General features: G+C 36.2%; 1 protein-coding gene across 1 annotated transcript; it reads right to left on the minus strand.

Moving 5' to 3' along the window:
* Nucleotides 1-10,125: 10,125 nt before the first annotated feature.
* LOC149184963 (bidirectional sugar transporter SWEET1a-like) lies at nt 10,126-12,243 on the minus strand. The gene is made up of 6 exons (XM_089419028.1): nt 12,067-12,243; nt 11,940-11,976; nt 11,621-11,840; nt 11,388-11,546; nt 11,035-11,154; nt 10,126-10,595 (listed from the first exon to the last, which is right to left on the minus strand). The coding sequence occupies exons 1-6, from the start codon at nt 12,098-12,100 to the stop codon at nt 10,305-10,307; spliced, it is 861 nt and encodes a 286-aa protein (XP_089275154.1). The 5' UTR covers nt 12,101-12,243; the 3' UTR covers nt 10,126-10,304.
* Nucleotides 12,244-19,909: the final 7,666 nt, after the last annotated feature.

Here is a 19,909-nt window from a genome sequence, read left to right on the forward strand (position 1 = left end):
CTCAGCAAGTAAGCCCTTCTTCACCTCATGAAAATGTTAGATCACCCAACACTATGATGTTGCCTCAAGAAACCAACAACAATTCCTTACAAGATGCAAAATTCCAGCCTCCGGATCTTTGGGATGAGGGATCCATATATAGATGTCTGGAAGGGAGATCAGTCAACTTGTGATTTGATTAGTGTCTTCTCTCTGATAGTTCTTGATTCCACTTGGAGATTGATGATCTCTTACTCATCCCTGGTCGAACTCAGATAGGCAAGTGTCACTGGAGAAGTTTATGGACGATTCCATGTTTCTCCACCTTGCGGATTGACCCTGCCATTTGTCCCTTCTCACCCATCGCACCCAATAGAAGGGATTTTTGAAATGCAACGCACCTACTGTGTGTATTTAGGTGGGATGCAACGCACTTTACCTATGGAGCAGGTGAAATGGTCCAGTTTTGACCAGTTCTGAGTAGTTTTTCATTGAGAACTTCTGGGAGATGCTGTGATCAGTTGACCTTGTTCTTTTAGCGGTTGGAACAATACCTTTAGGGACTTAGGAGGCCTTGGTTTATGGAAATTTTATGCTTGGGGTTGCAGTGCCCAAAAATGTCTATAACAGAGGTGATAGCCTGTCAATTCCTTTTCCTTTCTTTACTAGTCGTTCTTCCCCTTGAAGAAAATCCCCCTCCAAAGAACAGTCATTTATTTTTCTATTGAACCACCTCTTGCCCATAGTTGGCAATGCCATCACATGATATATTACCTCCTCTGTAACTTCCAGCTGCAATCCCCTGACCTCTGTTTCATTCCCGTTCAAATTATTAGCAAATTCCATATCAATTGCTTCGTCTGATCCCTCTAGCTTTTGGGAAAACTCAAACCAACATGCATCCTTGAAAATTTGGTATGCTTCAAGATAGTTTTCCAATGCCTCGGTTGATTGTAGTTCATGTTGAATTTCCGTCCCACCCATTGCTACGTTCTTACAATTTTGTTCTCCTCTCTTCTTCTCTTTGATAAATTCTAAAGTAATCGACACAATACTTAGCTATTTTGGCTCGGAAAACTATTCTCCTCTGTTGATGTCTAAGAGTTTTGAATGAGGATGCAATTCTTCAGTAGTGGGTAATGGTAGGGTGACGTAGTGAGGTTAAAGGTGGGGATTTCAAATTAGTGTTTGTACTGCACAATATAATTTCATCATTAATTTTAAGTTATGGAAGGTTTGGTCTTAGTTACAATTCCCTTTTCAACATGATCAATCATTAAATGTTAATGATTATGGGATCATCATACTTTAGTTTCGATTTTAAGGTGCACACGTCACGCACAGGTCATGTCATGATGTAATTCATCCTCCCATGAGCTTAAGTGTGACAGCCATCTTTGGCCATCAAAAGGATATCACATTAAATTTCCATAATTACTAAATAAAAGAGGACAACGATATTATCATTTCATGACGTACCTGGTATAACGTGGAGAGAAGACATTGGTGATGATGTGTGCGATATTAATTCCGGCAGTCATAGAAATTTCTCCTGAGTCATCGTGATGCATGCTATATATCACAATAGATAATTCACTTGGATAATTTTTTAGAAGTCGTTAGTTGTTACGACAACTAGCATGTATTATTAGTTTCCACTAAACATAAAAATAAAGAACTAGATAAAGTCGTGTAACATCATTATTGTAAGATGTGCCTAAAATGATAAATTCTGTTTCAATAAAAGTGTGTAACAACCGCTACGGAGTGGTTTTCAACTGTCACAGAAATTGTTTGTCTGTGCCCGAAAGAAAAGGTTTTCATAGCCATATTATTTTCATTATTTACTTATATATATATATATATATATATATATATATATATATATATATATATATATATATATATATATATATATATATATATATATATATAATTTTTTTTTAGTAGGTGTAACAACCGCCAACAGAGCTTGGTTTTCAGCTATTACACTTATTGAAAAATTAGAATTTTGGTAGCACAAGGGGGATTTCCCCTGCTCTTGTAATCTAAAATTCTGAATTTGTGACAATGTTAACAAATGAATCCCTTGAAGAAAGTTTATGATATAACTGAAGATGGTGCCCATTAGCAAGCAATGGTGTCCTCACACTGTCAATGGTAGCCAAATTCACAATCTCATTGTCAAAGACTAGATCTACCTCATAGGGACCTAGCCATCTAGTGCAGAGCTTAACCTTGAAATCCTTGAATCTCGAATCATATAAAAGAGACCAATCTCCCTTTTGAAATTTCTTTCTTTTTGTAAACATGTCATGCCACTTACCTCTCTGTTTCTGGATAATCATTGTTGGCTGGATAACAACGAGTCGTTTCTCCTCCAATTCATTGAGTTGGTTCAACCCTTGCTTTTGTGTTGTAGCCAGATCATAATTTACTTGCAATGTTGTTATCAATGGCTTGATTTTGAACTCGATAGGGAATAAGGGATTTTTACCATGCATAAGTTCATATGGTGAGAATCTCGTAGTATTCCTCCATGTGGTTCTGTATGCCCACATAACTTATGGAAGTTTATCAGCCCAATTCCTTTAGTGACTAGCCACAGTCTTAGTAAGAATCCCCTTAATGACTTTGTTGGTGCTTTCCACTTCACCATTTACTTTTGGGTGATAAGGTGACATGATCCTATGATGGATTTTATATTTTTCAACGAAATTTTGGATCAAGGGAGATGTAAATTTGGGCCTTCCATCTGTCACTATCTCGCTCAGTATCCAAAAACAGAGAAAAATGTCTTCAAACAAGAAGTCTAAAACAACCTGCTTCGTGGCTTTGCTTAGTGCTTTTGCCTCAACCCATTTTGTGACATAGTTAGTGCAGACCAAGATGTAAGGATTCTGTCTAGATGAAGGATTAATTGGTCCCACAAAATCCAAGGCACATTTTTCAAATGTTTCTAAGACTATTTGAGGTTGTAATGAAATCTCATCTGATTGCAACAGTTCACCCATCCTCTGGAAGTTATCACACGCTTTCACGAATTTCTTACCATCCTAAAATATTGTCAGCCAATAATATCATGTCGAGAGGACTTTGTATCTTGTTCACTTGTCTGCGAAGGGCCCTCCACAAGGTTATTCATGACAAGCCTTAAGGATGTCAAATATTTTATCTTCCCTAACACAATGTATGATCTGAAAATATGGTCCATTGTGAGATATTCCCCTCTATCCAGGAGTAAGTAGCACTCTACTGGATGATTTTTATGTTTTCCTTGGAGGATAAGTATTGTGGAAATGTTCCTACAACAAGATAAATGGATATATCTTCATACCATGGTGAGTGAGTAGAAATATTAAAGAGGTATTCATCAGGAAAAGAATCCTGAGTAGGAATGCAATTGTTATCAATAGCTAACCTAGAAAGAAAATCTACTACTACATTATCTTTTCCATGTTTATCTAATATTGTGATATCAAATTCCTATAACAACAATAACCAACATGTAATTCTACCATTGGTAATTGGCTTATTCATTAAAAAACAAATGGCAAAGTGGTCAGTGTCTACAAATACTTGATACCCTGTAATATAATGTCGAAACTTATTGACGACATGCACTATTGCTAGGAATTCTTTCTTGGTCACTGTGTAGTTAAGGTCAACCAGAGTCAAATTCTTTCTTATGTAATAAATAGTATAAGGTTTCCTATCCTCCAGCTGGCCCAGAACAACACCTACAGCAATATCATATGCATCTGTAGCTATGTGAAATGACAATTCCCAATTAGGTACACGTAAAATAGGAGTTGCTGATACACAACATTTCAACTTAAAAAAGACTTGCTCACACTTTCTTGTCCACACAAAATCCACATATTTCATAAGTAAGGAGAACAAAGGTGATGCAATTTTTGAAAAATTATCTATAAACCTTTTGTAATACCCTTCATGTCCCAAGAAACTACGTACCTCTTTTTGTATATTGGGAGTTTGAATTTTTCATAATTACCTCTATTTTATAACCGTCTATGTTGATCCCGTTAGCATAAATGAAGTGTCCCAGCATGATCCCTTCATTCATCATCATGTGATATTTTTCGGTGCTCAAAGCAAGATTATTCTGTATACAACATTCTGACACTATTTCTAAATTAGCTAACGCTATTCAAAAGCATCACCATAAGGTGTGAAGTTATCCATGAAGATTTCAAGGCAGTGATTCAACAAATCAGAAAGAATTCTCAGTATTTCCATTTGAAAAGTTGTTGGCGCATTGCAGAGTCCAAAAGCGAGTACTCTATATGTGAAGGCTACCTAAGGGAATGTAAATGTTGTTTTATTCTGATCCTCTAGGGTAATCTAAATCTGGTTGTAGCCACTAAACCCATCTAAAAATGAAAAAAACCTTTTTCTAGAAATGGTGTCAAGGACCTGATCTCTAAATGGTAAAGGAAAATGGTCCTTTTGAGAACGTTTTTATTGAGTTCTATGATCCACACAAACTATCCACTTTCCACTCTTCTTAGGGACAATGACAAGTACAGGCACTCACTGGTTGTCAAGATTGGATAAATGAAGTTAGCGTTTAGGAGAATTTGTAATTCTTCTTTCACTACCTCCTTACGTATAGGGTTCATGTGGTGCTATGGTTGTCTAATTGGTTTGAAGCCATGTTTCAAATAAATGTGGTGAGTGCACAGGCTGTGATGAATCACTTTCATATCCGTGTAGTCCCATGAAAATGCCTTGTTGTATTTCTATAATAGTTGTAACAACATTTTATTTTGCTCAGCAGTTGGGTTGGGATTAATATTCAAATATTTTCCTCGCTCTATTTCAACTATACTACTATTAGTATGTGGAGTGGTTCTAATTTGTTAAAAGTTTACATCATCTACCTCCTCTTCCTCCCTTCATTTTTCAATAGAGGTGATAGAAAGTGAGTCATTAATAAAGCCATTAATGATATCATCCTTTGTCTCATTGTTGAAATACTGGACTTTTCCAAGAGTGACGAGCAGTAGGGACAAATCTAATTCAAGCTCAAATTCATCCCACCACGGATTGTTCAAATCCATAATTGGTTTTGCTCGAGGGTGAAGATTAAGGTTTTTTGTATCCTCACCATCTAAAATCATAATAGATCTAGATCTGCACCCTATAAACGCATCTCCATTGGCCATCCAGGGTCTACCTAAAATCAAAGGATGTCCCCGTAGGTTGGATTTAGTTTGCAGGATAAGAAAGTCAGACTGATACCTCCAGGCAGCTATTACGATTACTATGTCTTCCAATACCCCCTCAGGTTTAACATGGGACCTATTTGCTAATTCAAGTATGGTAGGCATATGTATAAGTCCATGTAGCCCCAGGGTGGTAAAGAGGTCCTTTGTCACTACATTAATGGTCACCCCAAGCTCAATCAATGTACTAGTTATGGACCAGTCATCAATATAAACAATAATTGTAGGGTTCCGTGGATCATTATACTTGGTTAAAAGGGGCTACACAATCATTGATTCAGACAATTTCGCCATCACGTGTATAGTAGCAGGGTCTTTAGGCTTCGTTCCATGTTTCTTAATGTACAGGTCTCGTACTGTTTTGGCATAAATAGGTACTTCTTTAAGAGATTGCAGCAGAGGACTCTGTACATGAAGGTTTTGAAACTCCCTAAGAAAATCATATTCGGGTTATGAGGTCATTCCAGTATTAATTAATCTCTGAGGATATGAAGGATCCTAAGTCATAACATCCTAATCCACTACTACAGGTGTGTTGGCCTTACTCGAGTTGGCTGTTATAGTAGTAACAGTTCTTCTCGTGTTCATTGTTATAGTTGTAACAATCTACTTTGTATAAGATGTTATGGGTATAACAACTGCCTCAAGATCTATTGTCGCTTCTCTGGAAGGCTCACATTCCTCCTCGGTGATGATAGGGAAGTGGTTTGGTTTAATCACCTTACCCAACTGTAGTTGAATTTCATTAAGTCCTATGGGAGTGATAATGTAAGTCTGGAAGGTAGTCAGAGCCTCTATACTCTAGGTTGCTTTATTATTTGGGTTAGGATTAGGTCGCACATGTAATTAGAGTCGCACAGGCAGTTCAAGAACAAGAGTTTGGAAAGGGGGTAGTTGTAGTTGTTGCTACATTGGTAATCAAGATGGAACTGGACTTTGGGCATTCCCCCTCTAGTTCTAATTCCAAGGATACAATTGAGATGGAGGATATTGAATAGACAGAGAGGGGGACCACTCACTCAAGGGTGAAGGAAACTATGCTCAAGAAGGAGCAGAGTATTGCGATGTATATTGCTAAGTGTTATATGCATTATTCCATCAATTAAAAGAAGAAAAATCTTGGGACATACCCGAGGGTCGTGGCTACCACTGTCTCCTTGGCCTGATGAAATAAGATGACTGAACTTCCTCGCTCGATTTCCTAAGCACTTCTTTCAGTCTGGGAAGCTCCAAACATTGACCTGTAAGATGTTCCACCTCACAAATATTGCATAAGTTGATGATGTTTATCTCACAATCCCTCAAGGGATTATTCTTTCTGCGTTTTGGACAGAAAACAAAAAAAGTTATATCAGCTTCTCGTTGTTCCTTCTTGATCTATGTCGTCATTATCTGGCTAGATAAAGTATTGAGGATGTCAGTTTTGAAATTTTCAAATAAATTCCCAATCTCTACTCTGGTTACTCCTCCACTTGCATATTTTTGCTGCAAATTGTAATGAAATTGCTCCAGATAGTCCTCCAGTCTCTCGTCCCCCTTTTGTGTCATCCTAAATACTTCCCCTCTTCATTCCATGGTTCTACAATATTCTTGATACTTTGGTAAAAAATGTCTCCTTCATGTCACTCAGTGTTCGAATAGAAGTAAAGCCTAACCCCATGAACCATCACAGGGTTGTTCCTTTTAGAGTAGTAGGAAATAATTTTAGTTTCTGAACATCTGAGACATAGTCATAGCTCTTGCACAAGACATCAAATTCAAACAAGAAGGTGTGATGATATTCCAGGGTCATTCCTTGAAAATATGGTAGAGGCGATAAAGGAATTTTTTCATGGGAGCCTCACCTTTGATATCTCGGAACTCAAAGATGGTGATAGTAGCATCGGTTTTAGTGTTGTTGTTATTGTTGTCCCCCATTGTTAATCCTTTTGATCCCTGTTGTAATAGGTGTTCTTCAAACCATTCTTGTGTTTGTCTTATGGGTGAAATTGGTACGCCATGTTGCTTCAGGGCTAGTTGTTTCACTGCGCAGCCTCAATCTGGATATTGATAAACCAATAAATGCTCTCCTATTTCAGGCTTCTGATGTTCCCCCTCAGTTGCCCCTTTTCCCTCGGTCCTAAGGTTCTGATTACTAGCTTCCCCTTTCTTCTCCTGAATTGGATGCTTAGCCTAGGGAGTGTTTTCACTAGCTTTAGAATGATATGGTCATGAGACAGAAGAATTAGAGGCTTTTGTTCTTGTTATGTGAGTAACAGATTTTTGTGGCCCTGTTTTCCTTGTGAACTTCACTATTCCTTTTCTGCCCTTTAGATCAGTTCATGGATAAATGTTTTCCTTCCAAAATCTAGACTCTTCTTTTCCTTTTTACAACCATTTCCTATCACTATTTAGAGTGGGGGGGTTTGGTATTTCTATAATTCCTATAGTTGCACACATGGACCCTATGTGTATTAATTCACACCCTAAGTGTCTCAGTTTCGACAATGATGAGCCCGCCCAGGTATATTAGAGTGACACACACATTCTTTCCTCTCGTCTTACCGCCAACAACTAAAGAGCTAAAGACACACTTTAAGAAAATACCAAAATCCCACACCCTAAGCGCCCTAGTGATCACAATTGTGAGCCCACCACCCAAGTATATTAAAGTGATGCGTAGGTTCTTACCTCTCGTCTTATCGTCCAACAACTATGGACGAGGAATGCTCTATCATCAAACAAACAACTTGGCTCACTGTATCGTCAACTACCATCCCTCGCAACAACACCAAAATGTAGCGTTTTTTTATTCAATCCTAATTGACCAAGACTTCAACCATTTAATTGTCAACCCAGGGTAAGTATGTTATTTAATGGATTTTGCAATATCTATGCCAATACACTACAACCAATAGTGAAAATAGAAAACAATAAAGAATGTGGCTGAATCAATTGCAAAAACTAACAGTTCATGGAGAAATTAAAAACACTCTACAGAAATGGAATCACACTTCACATTTACCATAGCAAAAGCGTGTCACACTAATGTACAACTAATCTACCACTGCAGTACTTGCTAAACAGGAGGGCCCTTCCTCCCTAGGAGGGGCACAAGAATGAACGCGAGATTAGTTAAGAATTCAACTTGGAAAAAACAACATCATCACCATAGTGTCTTTGATATTAAGAATAATTAAAAGTTACATGATCAAACTAACAATACTCTCTATGTTGTCCCCAGGGATTGAGCTTCTCTTATAGAAATTACATACCCAAAAATTAGGAATATATAAGTCATGAGAATCTCACTATTCTCATGATGATCATAAAATAAAAATTGTTGTAACGAGTTCCTAAATACGAATTCTATTCAAATACATCGTTTACAATAATAATAGCTTGGATCTATCACTTTCTAAATAGACAATTCGTAACTTCCAATAATTGTTGTCTGGAATAGTACCCAAGATAGCTACAGTGTAGTGTAACAACAGTAATCTGTAACATCAACCTAGTGTAACAACAATGTCTGTAACAACATAGTGGTGTAACATCAAGATTGTAACACCACACAGAGTCTAACACCAATTTGTTTCATCCTGCTCTTAGACCGATTGACGCGGTTGTTCATTCCATAACCTCATTCTTGCGGGAAACACCTAAAAAAAGCAAAGGATCCAAAAGACTCCTCCAATGCTTATCCGAGTTAGCCATAAAAAAATAATATTGCATCATTATATGTAGCAAAAATGGAAAAATAATATGATGGTAAAATATGTTGTTCACAATAAGGAAAAAGGCCTTTAACATGTAAAGTTTTGTTGGTCATAAGGGAAAGGGGTCAAAAATGGGTAATAAACTATAGTAAATAGGTACAACAACTACACCCAACACTTTCCATAGCAAAAATATTTTTTGAGAGGAGTCTAAATGTTGAAGAAGATCCTCTACATGCAACTCCAAAGGAAACATCTCAACAACTCAACCATTTCCAGATGAAGGTATTCAAGATTATGATTCTTCATGCACTTCACATGATAATTCCAAACCTAATGACAAGGCCATACAAGATTCGGATTCCCCACCACCTTTAACACATAACTGGGAGCTCATGAGTGATATCTTAGATGATCCCGTCAGGAGATTTCAAGTGGAAAAAGTTCCACATTTACTTAGAGTTACAAAACCATGCTTGACCATGCACTGGTATGCAATCTTATGAAGAGGCTAAAGAAAACCTCAATTGGGAAGAAACAAAGAAGGAGGAACACAATTTGCTCATTTCCAACCACATATGGGATTTGATTCTATTTCTAGCAAGTCAAAAGGGTGTTAGTTGTAAAATGATATAAGAACCAAAAATAGAAGAAAATTGATGGGAATCAAGATGTACTGAAGCCTGAATTAGTATTTTACAAATTTTACACTCCAATAAATCATTCTATCTAATTAAATTAACAAGTAGCAAGACAACAATAAAAGTGTACACTAATTTAACTTGGAAACCCTTCCCTTAGCAAAAAAAACACAAATCTTGTCTTTATTATGATGTAAATAAAAAACAACTCTATTACATCAATTTTGTGACCACCTACTACCAACCCCTTAGATGCAATGATCACTTGTATCACTTGCTATGATAACACTGGTACCACTTGTATGATACCCAATAGAAAATGCAATCATCACTTGTACCGCTTATATATACCCAATAGAAATATGGTGTGAAAAAACACAATTGTTATCTAGATATTCTTTAGGGTAGGTAACACAATAACCATCTCAGCCAAAACAAAATACCTTTATTAATATGGAAGGGTGATATGGAATGGCCTCTATAATAATACAGAGTTCAGATGAAAATTAATTCCAATATAAATCTTTTCCAATGTTTATATCTCTATATATATCACTGTTATGAATAAGAATCTTTTCCAATGTTTATATCTCTGTATATATTACTCTTATGAATAAGAAAGAACTTACTGGTATTAGAACCCAAACAGAAGTCCAAACATTTCCTCATTTGAGAAATTCAACATTTAATAATCTCAAATGGAAGAATTGATGACGCTAATATGTTTACTCAACGTATCAAGTATGATTTCCATTCATGCTTGATACTCCAGTATGATTTCCATTCATGCTTGATACTCCAGTATGATTTCCATTCGAAACTTTTACTTGAGAAGCAGGAGCACTATCCGCTTTTGCCTGCCCATAAGATCCCTTTTCCACATCGCTCATTTGACCAACGCCCTGTACCTTTGACTCCTTTTCTGGAGGAGGAGACGACGTATCACTGTCCTCCTTCTTCCAGTCTTTGTAAATAACATACAGAATCAACTGCAATGCTCCGAGGAAACTTCCAGACCCATTTGGTACCTGTGGACACATAGATCCATTGAAAATTTTAACAGATCCATCTCATTAATACAGTGTTAACATAGACTTTTCTCTAAATTCGGGTTTTACAAGGATTTTAGGTGGCAAAGGTGCAAATTGCAGGTAAGGGAATATAATAGAGTACTGAAGGTGGTGTGTTCAATAATATTTATTTCATTCTTTCTTATAGCGAGCTTGTAGAAATCAGAGGATCATACACATAATTAAAAATATCATATCTACAGTTTTGAATCCGCTCACCCTAAAAATATAAGTAGTGATGTTTAATGATGTTCTAAGATATGTAATCTGACTATTTACCTATTTTATTTTGTTATGCATAACTTTATTTTTGTAAACGATCTTTACCCAAATGGTGAATGTTTCTCTTTCTCGTGCAAATATATTTATCATGTATTATAAGTGTCGTTAAACTTACGTAAACGAATGGATCGCCTCCCAAGAGGCCGAATATAAACCAGGAGGTGCCGCATAGGAAGACAAAGAGAGACAGGAAGAATGGCATGTACTTCACGCTCTTCGTCTTAATCACCAACATCTGCACACCATCGAAATGATGCTTCAGAGATCCTAATATTATTTTATAGTTATAATAATAATAATTCAATTACAAGCTAAGGTTTTGTCCAACATATTTTATTTCTCTAGTTTTGAGATGTGACCCTCTAATTTTGAATATGTGACCCTCACCATATTCTCTTAACCATTAGAGCAACTCAAACAATGCTCACTGAAAATTGGTTTTGCTAAAGAGGAAGTAAAGAGAGTTACCATTACTGACAGAGGAGACCCGTACATGCAGATAGAGAAGATGGCGCAAACGAAGCCGCAAAATAACCTTCTAACATGTCCGTGCAGTGCCAAGAGCGATACCAGAACGACCATTGCAAAAAAACTGAGAACAGCTACCAGAAGGCCAAATATCTTCCCCTGTTTCATCCACCGTCATTCAAATGGGGATCACCCTGCTCGGAAACAATTTCATTAATCAATACTATACTTACCCTGTATTTCTTGTCGCGAATATAGCAGATGAACACAACTGCGTAGAAGAATTCTATGACGGCCCCAGTTCCGTTAACCGTGCTCATTAGAAGGTTATTGGGTGATACAAACGGCATGCCATACCATGCAGAAAGTAAGCAATTCAGAAGCGTGGAAACATACGGAAATCCAGAGAACTGTTCGGTCGATTTTTTCTGAATAATCTTCCAGAACGTAATTCTGCACAGTACCAGTCGGATCATAAACTAGAACAATTATGAATTATATGTGCATTAATAAGTTTTCTCATTAAATGACGACATAAGTTGGAAAACTCACAAAGGAACTAAGAAGAGTATCAGGGCAGTGATGTTGCCTGTCATGAAATAACAAATTAAACATTAAGAAGCCTGAAACAAACTTCTTGGAACCAAGAAATTAAAGTGGATAGAGCGTGTATACGCACCGAAGATCCCGAACAAAAAATGTATATTAAACATTTTTATATCTTCGGTGCGATCGGCCCAGTTTTGCGCTTTTATAAGTATTTAAATTTCGTAAGCAGTTCGTTAGAACGAACGATTAACGGAGTGGAGGCAGACCAATCGATGGGTAGACCAGGCACTAGTGAAGCATCAACAAAAATAAATGCCGGTGGAAACCATGAACAAAACCAAATTATTTATAGTTCTACAGTCTTAAAATATGAATTCCTGAGGCATCATGATTCATGCTATAGAAATTACGGACTTTAGCTTTTCATGTGTGAGGCCGCCCTGGGGATATGACATTCACGAGGACGTAAGCTTTTCATGGGTGAGGCCGCCCTGGGGATATGACGTTCACCAGGACGTAATTCTGATCCCATAAGTTATTCCACAGTTTCTCATGAACGCACGGATCACGTTTCATATATTTTTATTATTATTAATTAGAAAAAATAAATATTTTAATTAAAAATATTAATAAAATAATTGTAAATTTAATTTTAAATACGTCTAGTTTTGGCAAGTAGATTATAAGATATTTATATTACACGTTAATATATTTTTATAATTGGAAAAATAAATATTTTAATTAAAAAATATTAATTAAATAATTATAAATTTATTATTAAATACATTTATAAAGATTGCATGTTAAAGGTTGAGTTTTATTTATATAAATTTAAAATATAAAATATTATTGTGTCGACATGGGAGAATGAATGAGTTGGGTAAATTACGAGTGAGTTTAGTAATGTCTTCTATCTTTAAATTAGGCTCTTGACCTTTTAAAATAAAAATAATATATTAATTAAATTAAAAAATAGCTTTTTTTATAATAAAAATATTAATTAAATTAAAAAATAACTTGTTTTATAATAAAAATATGAAAATGAATAATGTCAATTTGTTATTATATAAAAAATAATAAGGTTGATTGTGATACCTTGGGTATGTTTTTTTTGCAAATATTATTATTTATATTTACATGTGAATATTGTTGGTTGAAGAGTTAAGATTAAAGTGGATTGGTAGATGTAAATGTTAATATATTGTAATGAATAAATTATTATTTTATTTATTTGTTTATTTTGAAAGATAATAGGAGTTATTAAAACTAAAGTGAATTCACAAATGTAAATCTTAATATATTGTTGTGAATAAAATATTATTTAGTTTATTTGTTTATTTGAAAAGATAATAGGATTTACCTCATGAGTACTTAGACTCCTCATTTTTAGGCAACAATTAGAATTAGTTATGGTCCAAGAAATGACATAAATATAAACAAATAAAATACTCGAGTTTTGAAAAAGGGATGATCGCTTTTTCTATGGCCACTAGACTTATCATGACTAGAAATAGATTTCATGGGTTAAGATCATGTAAAAAAGAAGATTGCGTGAGATAAAGGCAACCTAAATTCAAATAGAAGATACCAATGGTAGATAAAAGCAATGTAAATTCAAATACAAGATACCAATGGCACATAAACACTAGACCTCTGTAGAGGACAAGTTTAGCGAGAATTTGTAGGACCTAGGGCTTGAGGAGATGAAACTTTGAAATATTGTTTATTTGTTTCCTAGCAGAAAAGGAGTCTAGAGATCAGAGGGAACTGCTAAGATGACAGTTCATTGGTTGGGAGCAGTGTGGCAGCACCTATTATATTTTTAGAGATTCAGATGAGTCATTGAGTTATTTTATAGTTAAGTTCAGATTAAAATATGCCAAATTCAATTTTTTTATTTTAAACATGTGACAAAAGTGGTTGCAAGTATCAATAGATCTAATAATATGGTTATTAAAGGAAGAAGGTTAATAATGTAATAGTGAATCTTATAGAAATGAATGTGTATAAAATAAACTATAAGAGAAAATGTGTCTCACATGTGTCTATTGTGTGGTAAAGAAGGAATTCTTTCTAAATCTTAGAAAAAAGAAAGCCAATCTTATAATGAAATTATGAGTCCTTTAGATAGAGGAAAATATTTGACCTAAGTATGATTCCATAATGCACAATTTATATCTATCTATATATATATAGAGTGAAGTATGAAACTATTGTTGCATGGTTAATGTGGTTTAAGAATAAATCTGAAAAACTTTAGAGATCTTTCCAGACTTTCTTTAAGCGCCAATCCCCATTAAGTGACGAGTCCTGTAGAAACCTTCAAATCCTAAAATCTAGGAACCATAACTCTTCTTTCTACGCTTAGGTCTATCCATATTTATCATATGGATATACACTAGTATCAATATAGATGCAATAAATGGAGAGAGAAAAGAATTTTAAAAGACAAATATTGAAAGTACACATTTATCATAAAAGAAAAGGCTAAAACCAAATTACACTAAGTGTGTAATCATAAACAACCAAATACTTAAATATTATCGAATTCCCTCAAGGATTAAAAATAAAACTCATGTGGTGTATATTCTACACAAAAATATTCGAAAGGAAATTTCATAACTTCCAAATGAGAACATAAATCTTAAGGCACTGATATCAATGTTTAATAAATTTTTAGATGGTATCAATTAGGTTTAGATCTAGCGAGCTTAAACAGACACATTTGAAAGCTAAGGAAAGTCGACACACAATTATTAATTAATAATAGGGAGGTTAGTAAATATGGACCAAAGTCCGAAAGGGGTAAACAAAAATATTGACTTGCATGTTCTGGAAGACTCATCTAGGACTAGGCCTATTGTTCATATATCCTCTATTTTAAATTAAAAATTGTAACGAATGAACATGGAGAAGGGAAGCTTGAGTTTTTAGAATACCTAAAATTATTTTGAATAAAATCCCTAAATCTCTTTATTAGAAAAAAACAACTAGTTTAGTCCAATACTAACCTGCAATCAATAATAAGGGCTTAAAATGGTAATCAATAATAAGGGTTTAAAATGGTTTAATAGTGAATTTCTCATGTCTCCTAAATTTTAAAAAGCACAAGGGTGGGTTCAAAAGAACCAAATTTGCATAACACATTCTTTGCTAAATTCAAATTTTTTCTATTTTCCAAGCTCAAAGGTAAAGGAGAAACTCTTGAAGTATGAGGATTTCAACCAACTAAAGGAAAACACCAAAATCTCCTTGGGCTTTAACATGCAAGAAACAAAACATCATAATTTATGTGCAAGGATACAAATTAAGAATGAGAAAACCCTAATACATCCTATAATACTTCGAAATGAGCGGACATCGGAGGCTCTGAAGCTTGATCTAGGGTTGGCATTAGGGTTTGATGTTGCGTACCATGGCGGGGGGCGTAAGGGGGAGTGCTTCTCCCTCCTACAGTCCAGCAATTATGGATAGAAGCAAGGATGCTGGAAAGCAACATTTCAAGAAACCTCTGGAGAAGACAACAGAGGCAAGTAACACAAAAATATTGGGAAGAAAGAGACCTCATGAATAGGAAGGGGATCAACAGGAAGCTAGTAAGGAGAAGGAGAAAGGGGGTAGCAGTCAAAAAACTACTTCTATAAGGAAAATTGGGGTATGCAAACCCAAGTCGAACATCATTCCCCGAGTCATCTTAAGCGACCGAGTGCTACAAGCACATAGGGATCATATGGCAGAATATGCGGTTATATGCAAATTCATGGGGATATGGCCGACAGAGAGGGCGTTGCACATATGGATAAGGAGCCACTAGAAACCAAAGGGGGAAATAAACCTGCATCTGGGATCTAAGGGCTTCTTCACAGTAGTGTTCACAAGCCCAGAGGATAAAGATAGAGTGTTCAAAGGAGCACCATATTTCTACGCGGCTGTAGGCCTCTACATGCGGCCATGTGATCTAAAAATGGGGCACTCAAGCTTCTTGTCCAGCTTACAAGAACCTCTCCCACTTCACAAGCTCGAATATTCCCAAGTCTTATTGATAAACCAATGCGGAATTGATAATATGCTTGAAAATTTAGTATATACTTATGCTTGTGTTAAACTGATATATGCTTTAATAATCTGTTGTTTTAGCTGATATGTAAATGTGCTTGAACATAATATATATGCATATAGCAATAACAATGCAACAATAAACAGTCATGTTAGAGTCGGTCTTTACATCCCTCCGTCAGAGATCAGTTCTCTTATTTCATTTCATTTTTAGGTGTCTCATTCAGTTCTTTTATTTGCATTCCGCTAGGGGCATGCCATAATCTGGGAAGAGGGTCTTGTTATTCATTACCCCTCATGCTTCATACCTAGTGGCTCAGGTCTATTCATCGAAGTTCATCAAATCAATTTTAAGGTTACTTACAGCCCTGTTTGATGTCAAGGTCAGCAAAGAGTTTTTTAAGAGTTTTTTAGGTCTACGGTTTAATGCCAGCAGGCCAAAGGGAGGATAAGAATAAGTTTTTATCAGAAAATTTCATTGTCATACTGATTGATCATGGCTTTTCTTCAAAACCCTGTTTTGAAGAAAAAGTCATCTTTTTGTCTTTTGAAAGAATTGCCATGTATATTTTCAAGTTTTTTTGGTTGAAAATGTTCAAATGCAGCCTCTGGTCATTCTTTGTCGAAGTCCAAATGCCACCATCCCTGCAAAAATCAACCAAGAAGCCATCATTCAAAGCTCAGAAAATCAGAGAGGAAACGTTCAAAGCTCAGAAAATCAAAAAGGAAATTTTGAAAAACAGAGTTGTATTAAAGTGAAGAAATGTCAATATTGAAACATTACAAAGTGGGTCTTTACAAAGAGAAAATCAAAGCCATGATTTTATATAGATATTTCAATGTTTGAATAGCCATTTGCATCCAAGAGATCGATTCAAAGTTGAAGTTTGGAGGAATGAAGTTGTAAGTTTAGAAGGCCGACTGTGTGAATGAATTCAGCGCGGGGCATTGGGATAGGGCGCAACGCACCCACAGAGCACGGCGCACCCACAGAGTGTGGCGCACAGAGCTGAAATACACTGTGCATTCTCCAAAGGCCGCGGTGCATCCACACGATGCAGCACATTGGGTTTGTACGCGGCGCACAGAGCCTCCAAAGCAGTTTTTCACCATTTTTTCATCAAATTTCCAAAATGACTCAAATTTTCTGCACCAAGCCGGTTTTATGAGAGAATCAATTGCTGCACTTCACAGGCTACGTGTTGGTTCATCATCTCCAGTTACGCCATCAAAAGATCTATGGAATGCAAATTAAGTTACAGATGAACCAAACTCAGATGTTCGTAGTCACACATGATTAGACCAATTAGAGTCCTCCATTGAAGATATTGATTTTGGAAGCATCTTCTGATGCTGGGCAATCTAATCATGATGGTCTAAGGCAAAGGCGGTTATCTGGGCCAGTTTCAAATGCTACACGTAATATGGTGTAATAACGCTTGTAGATCATTGTTTTGATTAACTCCCAAGAATGTATGGAATGTTACTCTCAGTCTATTGTAATACTGGCATGCTCCACAAACAAAGATGCAAGAGGAATTCCGTAAAAAACTTTACAATCATCTTTTGAAATACAAATCCACTTTTAAATAAATGACGGACAAATGCTGGAGGAGTCGATGGGAAAACTACAGCTGTCCCAGGGCATGGCCCAAAAGGTCCAAGGGGTGTCAGTTTGGGATTGGCGGAACTCTATTTCTCGTCATCAAAAGCAAAATTCAAAACTATTTTTATTAAGAAGTTGGTTTTTATTCAAACGACAAAGATTGAAAGCCAAAAATAGAATGAAGATATCAATCGCAGCAGAGAGATAGGAACGTATGGTCTATTTTTGTCTTCAAGTCACAATCTCATTACGATCCACGCTACATTTTTTTTGCCTTTTAATTGGTCACCAGAGAAAAACAAGATGTAACGCTGCTCTTTTTCAGAATAGGTGGTTGGCTTTCTTGCTTTTATTAGTTAATGATTAAACAACTCCCCATTTGTGTCGATCATTTTCCCACCTCTAAAGCTTATTTATTATGTGGTAAATCATTTTGTAAGGGGTTAAAGTTTCTAGGAAAGGTGTGGAGAAAAAACTCAGCGCTTCATTGTACAGTTTGGCAAGAAATTAATAAAATGTTGCAGCTCTGATTCATGAGATTCATGTTGTATGAGTTTAGTAGATGTTTCTTCTTTCTGTTTTATGTACCTTGTTATCCTTTACTGTCAATTCATAATCATTTCCAGTTGAATACTTTTAAGTAAGAAAGGTAGAATCCAGTTTACTTCTCTACCTTGGGAAGGCATTCATGCTTTGTGTCTCTTCTTCTGTCTGAAAAGGATTCATGTATATGCCCTTTTCAGCTTCTTAACAGTCTTTCCACTCCATATTATTTCAGTTTGATTGCTAAACCTCCTGCCTATCTTCCCTCATGAAATACTCTGTTTCTTTGATTTAATTTCTTAGCTCAGGTTGTCCTTTGTCCTATACAACCCAAAAAATTCAATCTTTCAATCAACTACCTCTTACATATCTATTTACTAGCCTAAAATCAGTTTCCCATTTTAAGTCATCTCAAGCCCCATCGATTATCTTTCGCTGAGATTGACCCGGAGAGAGCCCTCTCCTGTCCTCGTATGGCTAGCTATGAGGCTGAGCGTGGTTTGATGTGGACCTAGAACCTTGTATTTTCCGCTTGATGCAAATCTAGTCTCTAACAAATTACACAGAAACAACAATTTAATTAGGAGTTCACCCACAACTCTTGGGATACATCTCCATGAGCTCTAGTCAACTCAACTAGGCTCTCTGGGATTATGGTATAAGTCCTTTTTACAAGCTCTTGGCTCAACTCTTGATGTTCTACACAAAAACAGTGGGTTCAGAGACCATTTCATCCCATAGCTCTTGAAGCTCTGTCTCTTGGCTCTGGCTCTTAGCTCTTGGTTCTGGCTCTTGGCTCTGACTCTGACTCTTCGGCTCTATCTCTGGCTCTTGCTCTTCAGCTTTGGCTCCTTTCTACTCTCTATCAGTTTACAGCCCTCTTGGCCTTTCACTTGACTTCCAAGTGACTCCCTTGGCTACCTTTTGCTTCTACGCTACCTCTTTTTCCTTAGCTTCCTGCTTTCGCTTCACTTTCAGCAACAAAACCCCAACAACAACCTCAACAACCAACAATAATCCCTTTCTTTGTCATTTTGTGGCTTTTAAGCCAAATTGGCACTGTTGGTTCATTTTCCCTTTTGGGCTCTCTGTATTCCAACCTTTGTCTGCTCAAATCCCCTCTCTGAGCATTAGCAATCATTGGTAAATGCCCCCAGGGATGGATGCCATCTATTATGTAATGGGAGAGTGCATTGGTTCTTAAAATCCCCCAGAAATAGTCGTTCCCTGTTTACATAGATAACGATGTAAAACATAGGAAAAATCGCCAAATCACTGTTCATCAAACTTAAAAAGTCCTTAATTCCGCTTTATAACATGATCGGGTCTACCCTCAATCGCTGTCGCAAGTCGCAACTGCCCATTCTGTGGCTTTCCCTTTGTATTTATAAAAATACATTAAAACATTAAAAATCTGGAAGATGGCCTTATGGCGAATTTTAAAATAAGATGCATTTCCATTTCAGAACCCTTTCGGGTCCAGTTTCATTGGATCGGTGCATTCCTTCACTTTTCGTTTATTAAACGAATTATGCAAAATACACATAAAAATACATTTTTAACAGACTCCAAAATATATCAAATGTCATTTATCATCCCGTCGGGTCCGTATATATATGTATGTATATATATATATATATATATATATATATATCACAAGTCGCATGTATCGCGGGGTCCCGTCGTTGCCTCGTGGCATCGCCGATTGCAATCTGCCGATATCAGCGATTGGCATATTGTTCGGCCCGACCCCTATGTTATATCACAT

The sequence above is a fragment of the Pinus tabuliformis genome, chromosome 3_2 (assembly GCF_031772625.1).
Source record: "Pinus tabuliformis cultivar Carrire ecotype Pingquan chromosome 3_2, CPIR1, whole genome shotgun sequence".
Classification (NCBI taxonomy): Eukaryota; Viridiplantae; Streptophyta; class Pinopsida; order Pinales; family Pinaceae; genus Pinus; species Pinus tabuliformis.

Excerpts from the sequence above, each read along its gene's own strand:
- LOC149184963 (XM_089419028.1), bottom strand. The coding sequence starts at position 12,100 with ATGTTTAATATACATTTTTTGTTCGGGATCTTCG. Across the intron at positions 11,841-11,939 it reads ATACTCTTCTTAGTTCCTTT|AATTACGTTCTGGAAGATTA; the intron begins GTGAGTTTTCCA and ends GGTACTGTGCAG. Across the intron at positions 10,596-11,034 it reads GAGGCGATCCATTCGTTTAC|GTACCAAATGGGTCTGGAAG; the intron begins GTAAGTTTAACG and ends ATGTGTCCACAG.